The sequence below is a fragment of the Salvia splendens genome, chromosome 2 (genome assembly GCF_004379255.2).
Source record: "Salvia splendens isolate huo1 chromosome 2, SspV2, whole genome shotgun sequence".
In the NCBI taxonomy this organism is placed as follows: Eukaryota; Viridiplantae; Streptophyta; class Magnoliopsida; order Lamiales; family Lamiaceae; genus Salvia; species Salvia splendens.
The window spans coordinates 6,806,542-6,816,267 of NC_056033.1; the positions used below are offsets into that span (position 1 = coordinate 6,806,542).

At 31.7% G+C, this 9,726-nt stretch overlaps 1 protein-coding gene across 2 annotated transcripts; it reads left to right on the top strand.

Annotated features, from left to right (window-relative positions):
• Nucleotides 1–200: 200 nt before the first annotated feature.
• On the top strand, nucleotides 201–2,356 carry LOC121761684 (WD repeat-containing protein 43-like). 2 transcript variants are annotated; one of them, XM_042157322.1, is made up of 6 exons: nucleotides 201–356; nucleotides 964–1,196; nucleotides 1,295–1,377; nucleotides 1,569–1,680; nucleotides 1,799–1,873; nucleotides 1,953–2,356. In XM_042157322.1, exons 1-6 carry the CDS (start codon nucleotides 281–283, stop codon nucleotides 2,145–2,147), a joined length of 774 nt encoding a protein of 257 aa, XP_042013256.1. In that variant the 5' UTR covers nucleotides 201–280; the 3' UTR covers nucleotides 2,148–2,356. The 2 variants fall into 2 exon arrangements, with proteins under 2 accessions (XP_042013256.1, XP_042013263.1); XM_042157329.1 differs by lacking the exon at nucleotides 201–356 and adding an exon at nucleotides 382–760.
• The last annotated feature ends 7,370 nt before the right edge of the window (nucleotides 2,357–9,726 follow it).

The following is a 9,726-nucleotide window of genomic DNA, read 5'->3' on the forward strand; positions in this document are numbered from 1 at the left end:
AATATTTTGAGAAGTATAAAAAAAATAGTAATCAAATCCTTAAGCAATAATATAACGTTTAGCAATTTAAATATAAATATATTTGTAAATTATAGTACAATTTGAATATTAAATACTATAAAAAATAAAATTCATTTATATATATAAATTTAAATTATTTCAATATAAGTATACACTTCACGTACCAATATTATATTCCTTCGAACCCTAACGAAAGTGGTGCCTCCATATTCTTCTCTCTGCCCCTTCCCGGCGAAACCCGCCCCGCCGCCGCCTCGCCATGGGAAAGATGGAAAAATCTTCGAAACGGAAAAACCGAGAGACCGGAGTAACCAGTGAGGTCTTGCTGCACAAGAGTAAGTGTAAAATATGATTGATGATTACAAATTCCAGACTGAAGTACTAATATGTTTCTCGCTCTTTGCTGTTTATCACCAAATATTGCTCAATTTTTCTGCATACCACACCTACCATAGATATGCTTCATACTATGTCATATCCGGAATTTGTCTGGAATTGCAAGGTTCAATTGAGGCGTTTTATCAGTAGCTTGTTTTGTTGTCTATACTAAGAAAAATCGCAGTAATATTAAAGAGGTTTGCAGTTTGCAAGTGAAACGGGAGCTGCTCCATTATTTCCCCCCTTTGTTACTGATTGGTCAAATGCAGGGTGACCGTCTTATGCTAGATTCTTGAGATGTTTATTTACAAATGATATTAAAGTCTGTTGTTTTGAAGCATTGCTACTGGACATTTGACAGGTTGATACTGTTTTTCATTTATAATATACTTCAGGATGGTTATTTTGTTATGAAGTTATTCGAAGTTGCCCTATATTATCTGTTTAAGCTCAAATACTTTATACTAGTTGAGGAGACGAATTCGAGATTAATGTAGTTTGAGATACATAGGAGTATGCTTTAGTGAAGGTTGAAGCATAATCTAGTTTCTTTGTGGATTTAAGGTATTGGAGATAAAGATGGATTTGATACTGTGGATGACTTGTGTGAACCAACCATGGGTGAAAAACTTGCAACCCTCAAGTTGGAAGGAAACGACAATGCCCCTGAAAATGCAGACTCTTCTCTTCCGGCAAAGCCACCTAGTGCAGCCTCAGTTAATATCTTAGTTAAGCAAGCACTGCATGCTGATGACCGAGCCCTTCTCATAGATTGCTTATACAGACAAGATGACAAAGTTAGTTTTTGCATTCCCTTTTGTCTATTTGTTGTTCTATTCTCACATTCTGTATGAAAGTAGATGGTTGGAGCTGATGTAGGATAACATGTTTGCAGGTTATTGCAAACTCACTTTCACTGTTGAATCCTTCTGACGTCCTCAAGTTCTTAAAGTCTCTTGTGCCGATAATCCAGCTAAGGTAAGAGAGATAGACGTACTTAGTAGTTATTAGTGTGATTGTCCTCTGAAGTTTTCTTCAATAATTTTTGTTCTCAATGGAATTACTTCACCTCTTTGCTGTATAAACCCTTGATGGTTTTTGAATTATTATATGACATACTACGGTCTCATTTGTTCTTCAAAACTCTTGTTTTATTTGCATACAAACAGGGGTGCGGTTTTGGCATGTGCTCTTCCATGGCTCAGAAGTTTACTTCTTCAGCATTCTAGCAGTATAATGTCCCAAGAAACTTCCTTGGCTGCTTTAAACTCTATATTTCAGGTAAGAGGATTTCTAGTGTTTATATAGGGAGATAAATAGAATTGTTAGGGTACATATATATGGGTTAGGGAATTATATTTCACTGAGTAATTTAAGAATAAGTTTCACATGTATGCAGATAATAGAATCAAGAGTCTCAACCTTCAACCCTGCTCTTCAACTATCAAGTTCATTGGACTTGCTTTACGCAGATGTGAGTGGATTCTGCAGAATGTTTTATATTTCCTGCTGTATATGATAACAATACACTGAATACCAAATTCTCGGTGCAGTCTGTTGACGATGAAGTGGAGGAGAATAATATAATTGCGCCTGTTATATATGAAGATGATGATGATGATGATGAAAGTGATGAAGATGCATCTGATGATTCTTCCATGGAAGTTGACACCGTAGAAGATGGTGAAGAGCCTATACTCTACAGTGATATCAGTGATGCCGAAGAGGATGGCGAAATCAGTGACTAAATTTATCATCAAAAGTTTTGCTGCCTGACATGTATGCATAAGCAAACTCTATCACTTTTAGTTCACAAAGTGTAGAAAGCAGAGTTTTTCTTTTATTGTATCCCTAGCTGTTCCATTTTTATGATGAGATTGTATAAGAGTATCTTTGTATAGTTTATAGCAACCTTGCATCTCATTAGCATCGCATTAGCATATGCACGTTCATTTAATTTTTCCTTGCCTCCCTCAATGCTATGAATTTCTGCACATCCGTTTGACCTTAACGCCATGCTGTTCTTAGCTTTATAGTTACCTCACGAGCGAACATGTACATGTTTTCCATGTCTGAATCTACTGCAAGTCTGAAAGGAAATATGTCATATGCCTACATTTACAGTAGAATGACTCAATATCAGAATAAACAGTAGATCAAATTCTTCTAACATAGACAGTAAAAACACTTCAATTATGTGAAGAAACACACATTGAAACTAGTGGAAACAGTCTGTCAACACACATATCTATCATATTCTAATTATTGCCAGTAGCAGCTTTTGCTCTGTTCTTGTGATCCCCTGCAACCTTAGGAAGAGACTTCCCAGCTTTTCTGATAGCTTGGACCATTGTCTTGCCCATCATTGTTGAAACATGCTCCCTCTGTTTAGGAATAACACTTGCCTATGTTCCCTGTGTTGGCGAATAGTTGCTGCTGCTGCTCTCGTTGTTGTTGGAACCCATGCTGGCAACGATGTTATATGCGTTGTGTGTGTTAAGAACTGTGTTTTCTTTGATAGAGATATTGTTCTTTAGGCTGGCTTTTAGGCATATGCTTGTTACACTATCTCAAGTTCTCAACTTCATAAGAATGTGAAGAACAGCCAGTGTATGTGTGTGTGTGTGTGTGGTTTTTGGGTCTTGAACATCGATATCAGTATCACTAAGAATGATTTTACGCTTTTTTTTATAAGATGAAAATAACTACATGTAGCATATTAGTAAGACTATTAATATTAATAATCTAAAGTCTAACTAAGATGATAACAGAGTTATTACTAATTACTCCCTCCGTCCCAGTTAAGATGACCCCTTTCGTTTTTCACATGTGTTTTGTAAAAATCATAAGAAATAGTTAAAGTGGAGGGAAAGTAAATTAAGAGAGAGAATAATATGGAAGAGACTCTATATTACATTCTATATTACATTATTGTCTCTCTTACTTTATTTTTACTCCACTTTAACTATTTATTATGATTTTTTCAAAATACGTATTAAAAACAAAAAGGGTCATCTTAAATGTGGACAAATGGAGTATGTAAATGGAGTTCATTGGTTTAGCTTTATACAGTACTCCTATATAGCTTTACTGATAAGATGTTTTTCCCCAATAATAGATTGGTAGATGAAGTCATTTAGTGTTAATTATAGGTGTATATATTTGTTGCATAGTGTGCAATGCTTTTTTTTTTGTCGTAATTATCTAATGTCAATTGGTAAGAGAATATTATGATTCTTATGGCATATTGCAGTGAAACTAGAAATCAATACTAAGTTTTATCGTCATTGATTTCATTTAGTTGGTGATTTAGCATTTTATTTTATGCAAATAGTCGTCTTAAAAAAATCGAAGCGTTTATTTTAGCATTTATATGGCCCTAGAAACAACTAATATTAGCATTTGTTTTATATTGTTTCATAACAATTCAAAGTGTTTCTTCAGGATTTATTTTATACATATACTCTGTCCATCCTTGATATAAGTTCCACTTTGGGTTGTCCTCATTGGTACTGATCCAAGCCAAAAATGGAAATATTTAAAACTTTTAAGGTATTTATATCACTATAGATATGGCCAATTACATGAAAAATCCTAATAAATTTCGATTAAATATTAGTATGTCTCGTAACTTTAAAAATCAATAAAAAAAGTTATACTCCCTCCGTCCCTGAAAATTTGTCACATTTCATTTTCTGCATTTATTTTGGGAAAAATGATAATAAATAGTTAAAGTGAAGAAAAAGTAAAATAAGAGGGAGAATAATGTAGATAAGAGTCTTCTCCATATTATTTTCTCTCTTATTTTACTCTTTCTCCACTTTAACTATTTATTATCAATTTTCCAAAACTATTGCAGAAAATGAAATGTGACAAATTTTCAGGGACGGATGGAATAGTATTATTTTTTTTTCAATTTTCCATAGCAAAATATTTTGATTTCTTATTTGTAATATATTGTTGATTTGACATATTTAAATAGATGAGGTCATTGAATTATTAGCTAGGTGTGTTGAGAAATATGATAAACCAAGGACGGTGGCTTCCTTGTAGAAACGTGGATTTATTCTCAACTCTTTTTTTGGTGATTTAGTTTTTTCATTGTTCTTGGTTCTTGTATTTGGTTTGCTGTTTCCCTCCATATTAAAGTAAATGTCTTTGTAATAAGAGAATTGGCCCTCCAAATTAAATTTGTTCACGTAGTAATCACTTATATCATAGGCCATAGCTTTGACAATTTTATGAATGTTCTCGTAACCAAAAAATCTGCATCCTACGTATCTTTATTGTTATTTTTTTTTATGTTTAGTATTTTTAGCATTTTTTTGCCTTGCAAGTATATCTTGGAGTAGAAAATATTCTAAAGATAAAATATACATAAAAAATGAAGATACATAGGATGCAAAATTTTTTTGGGATACGAGATAATTCAGAAAATTGTCAAACTTATAATATAATCAACTATTTTAAAAAGTTGTAGGATTTGACCAGAAAACTTTATAGTTTTTCTGACAATTCCCCTCATATATACTCCCTCCGTTTCACTATAGTTGAGTCATTTTTCTATTTCGAGAAGTTGCTTCATAGTTGAGTCATTTCCATATATAGTAATTTTTTTTCTCTTTCTTACTTTACTCTCTTACTTTATTCTCTCTACTATATTCACTTTATACTTTATTTTCTCTACCTTTTCTTCTCTCTTACTTTTTTAACTATTTATTTAACACACCCAACATTCCTTTCTCAGACTCCGTGCCCAAAAATTCGAAACGGAGGGAGTAAATTATTATGGATTATAAAGCCATCAATGTATAAATGGACACACAATAAAAAAATCTAAGTTAATTATTTGCACTATAAATGAAATAACAAATTCATAACAAACTCAGATTGCATGGGGTTATAACTACATAACAAATCTATGCATGTGGTTACATTTACACAACAAATCTAATCAGCAATTCAGCAGGATACACAAATGAACTGCCAACATTATTCACTAATCACCAATGTTCACCTACATTTTATCATTTTAATAACAAAACATTAAATTATATCAAAGACTTGTAGGCACATACATATATGCACATATATGATGATGAAAATTACTTTCCCATATTTTTGACAGCATTGGTAGGAGATTTTGTAAGCCATATCTCAACTTTAATGATTTCTCGATAATGAAATCTAATTCTAGATTTGAATTAATTCAACCACAACATTTATACTATAAAGTGGAGATAAAATCACCAACCTCCATCCATGCTTTCTTCTTTTTGATGTAGAGGTTGAAATCCACCGATTGATATTCGTTCTAACTTTGACTGGATCCTCCATAATTGATGTTATCCCCTCTTTGACCTCAAACCTTTAATGATTCTTTTAATGGATAAAAAATCCAATACTTCTAAAGTATAATATATGTGTATATCTTTTCCTTTTATGTACATATGTACTCTGTAATTGTGTGTGTACTTTTCTCGTGCATGAGAACACATATATATAGTAGGTGTTAGGTGTTGCATGCCCTTTCATGAGAGATGGTGTCCCTTTGCATATAGAGTGTTATGCAACAACCGTTTGATACCGCGATTCACATTTTGTGAAATAACTGAATTAATAAACAATATTTAGAAATTGTATATTAGTTTAGTAATAAACTAATTTAACACTAATTCACAATTCCACCGAAACACATGCACATACACCTATATTAATATACACATTAATGTATTATATATATCACCATTACTATATACACACATATACAGAAATACCTTTCGTACATATACATACAAAAATAGATATATATAAACACATTATATTATCTTAATTAGAGACAAGAGAGGAGGGTTATTAATACACCCAATTCTAATTCTTTAATCGAAACCAATCCATCACGGTGTCGTTTTTAATATTAGAATCCTTTTAACTTTTAATATTATGAACTTGAACTTTAATTTTAAACCAATTGATACATAGGTCACATAAGAATATAAATATTCTTACAGATTTCACAACCTTGACCACAGCCTTTCCAATCTTCTTCCACACCATTGTGGAGACCTTCGGCATCTCTTTTGGAAACACACTTCCCTTGTTCGAACTCATCTTCCTACCTCAAATGTGTGTTTGACTTGTTGTGAGAGTGAGAGAGAGAGTATTTACTTTAAGTGTTGAGATTAATTAAGTATTTATAGGGCTCGAGAGTTGTGATTTTGTGCCTAATTTAATTAAATAGCAACTAATTTCTATGTGGTTTCAAGGAAGAAAGGCTTTTTCTCAAGTTAGAAACACGTCGTAAAAATTGCAAATCTTTTAAGATTGGTTGGTGAAATTTCGAGGCACTATCTTGTGAAAGAGACTAATTAATATATTTGCAGCTTTGTCCGAAACACATAGACATGAACTCAATTAGATTTTATTCCGACAACAACTTCTCAATAGCTGACTTTGAGAATATACGTATTTGTTAAATATAGTACTTATAGTACATACTAGAAATCAATATTATGTGTTGAGTGTCAACATAGCTTCATTTTTGCATATAGTGATAAGATTATATTTTCAAGAAAACGTGATAATATAATACTGTAATAACTACCATTTTGTTATTTTTGGTTGTCCCATAAAAGTAACTTACTTTTATTTTTAGAAATCTTTTTTCCTCTTTAATAAGGTGAGTCTCATTCTTCACTAATTGTACTCAAATCACATTTTCTTTCTATTTTCTTCTTAATTACCAATCGCATTAAAGCCTATATCGTTTAAAAAATGTTATGTTCAAGTACATATAAATTCACCACATTGGCAATGAATAATTACCAATAGCGTCTAATCGACACTGACATGCACAATTGGCATCCTCGACTTAGGAAAACGATATATTTTTAACGTTAGTAAATTTTGTAGTTCTAGAATTCAGCAAAACTAATTGTTATGTTCAGCTACGTGTTCAAAGCGTGTGACCTCTATTCATTTTCTTTCCTTTTGTATCAAAGACGTTAATTCGATTAACGTACTAATTTGAGGATTAAGTAAACAGACTTCTTCTGTCTCGTGTCCGAAAACGTTGACTTAGATCATAATTATATCAAATATAGCAGCTACCTTAATTAATCAATCATATGTACCGGAGGACAATGATTTCCTCTAATCATTTGCTTGTCATATTCATTCTTTTCAGATCTAAATTTGTTACATTTATCAAATATGTTAAAATTAACAAATCTTTTTTGTGTAACAAAATTTAGCTATCAAGCCACTTGGTAAATATAGAAGTGCAAGTAAATTTGGTTAAATATCATAATTATTATAGTCTCAAATGTGACTTAATTAAATAAACATAAATAATTAACAATAAAGGAACATAGAATAACATGTGAAAATGACCCCAGTACATCGTTGTCGTTGACCCTGGGCATGAATATTCAAGTGAAACGAGTTGTCTAAGTCAACCTCTTTAAAAGGATGAAGAATGAGTCATGAAACCTTATTATTAGTTGATTTTTTCAAATACGTTAATTACAATATTTCATATTTAATCTACTCGCTTATAATCTCAAAAGCGGTCCGTATTTAATTTTTCAGAAAACACGCACAGATCGAGAGTGAAAATCTTCATCTTCCAAGAACGAAAATTGTTAAGAAAAATGTAAATAATTAAACGAGTAAGTATATATTTTTCGACGAAATTTCTTTGAAACAATTATCATCAGGAAATAAGTAGAAAGTTTCTGGTTTATTCTATTGTCTTCCTCTAAAGGATGGAGTACAATATATAGCTTGATTAATTATGTTATTTCCACAACGCTAGTTTATTAATTAAGCTAAGCATATTCAGACACAACAAAAAAAATTATTACTGCTTAGTTTGGTCATTCTTGTAGGTATTTTGCATTAAAGTTTCTCAATGTGGAAGTTAACTCTGAATTTCATATTTGATTATAAATTAAGATACTGAAATTGAAGGAGATTTAGCACAATTAATTTAATACATAAAAAAGATGGAGAGAAGAAACGTGGATTAATATTATCGAATTCCATTTCCTCAACACATCCTCCTCCTCTTGAAATGGAACATCTGGGGAAATTTATCAGCAGTAGACCCCTTTTCTACTTCGAAATTTGAAAGAAAAAAGCTGTTTAATTATATATTTCATTGTGTATTTTCCTTGATTCACTCAGAAATTAGGAGCTAAACTACAACGAAATTACCTAAAAATGTGATTTCAAGGGAAACTCACCCAAATCTCATGCTTATATAAGCATCAAACAAAACCTAGCTTCAAACACACACCACCTTAAACCAACACACACACACACACAGAAGCTAGAAAAGATGAGTTCGAGCAAGGGAGGAAACGGGGGAAGTATTTTTCCGAAAAAGATGCCAAAGGTTTCGACGATGGTGGGGAAGAAGATTGGAACAGCTGCGGTGAAAGCTGTGAAATCTGCTGCTAATGTTGTCAAGAAAGGAAAGTAATCTTTTTATTCAGGATTGTATTGTGAAAAATGTAGCAAATTATTTGTAATTGTTCATTTGTATGTGATTGTTGTAATTTAACCTTGTGTATACTTATTAAGATTTGTTGTGTAACACTTAATGATAGTATGGATTGATATTGTTTTGTATACCATGCCATATTGTTTTGAATTTATTAAATGGAACTTAACATTCTGTTTAAAGTTGAGGAGAGACTGGTACTCTTTGGTGGACGAGGATCGACAGATAACACGCCATTTTTGTGTACTAATGAGATTTAGATAGACCGCTTGATTTATTATTTTTTTTTTGTTGTTGTTTATATTTCGAATGTTTTTTTTAACCAGCAATCTTTTTGGCTTGAATGTTTCGTACTACTTTAAAAAAACACCATACCATATTGCCATGCATGCTAGCTAAATACTGAAAAATCTCTGACATATTATTAGAATATGGAGTATGTACATAGATGATCTATATATTCTTGTATGTGTAGTTGGACAATAATAAAGTAAAATTACAGAATTTTCTGCAATGAAAGAATTAAATTTAGTACTTCTGCATGCAAGATACTGAAAAAATCACATAAAAATTCAACTGAAGTTCCTTTGACAACACGTATAGTAAATACTTCATTAATTCTGAATTATTTAAGTACTCTGGCCACCTTTTGAAACAAGACCATTTCAATGAGAGAGTTTTCCAAATCTTGATCGCTTCTTTTACTTTTCTTTTCCCTTTTCAAACTTTAAATGTAGTACTATAATTTATGTGTTGGAGCAAACGATTTATGAACTCCCTTTAAGTGAGATAATTAGAGACAAGATTGCTAGAACGTGAAT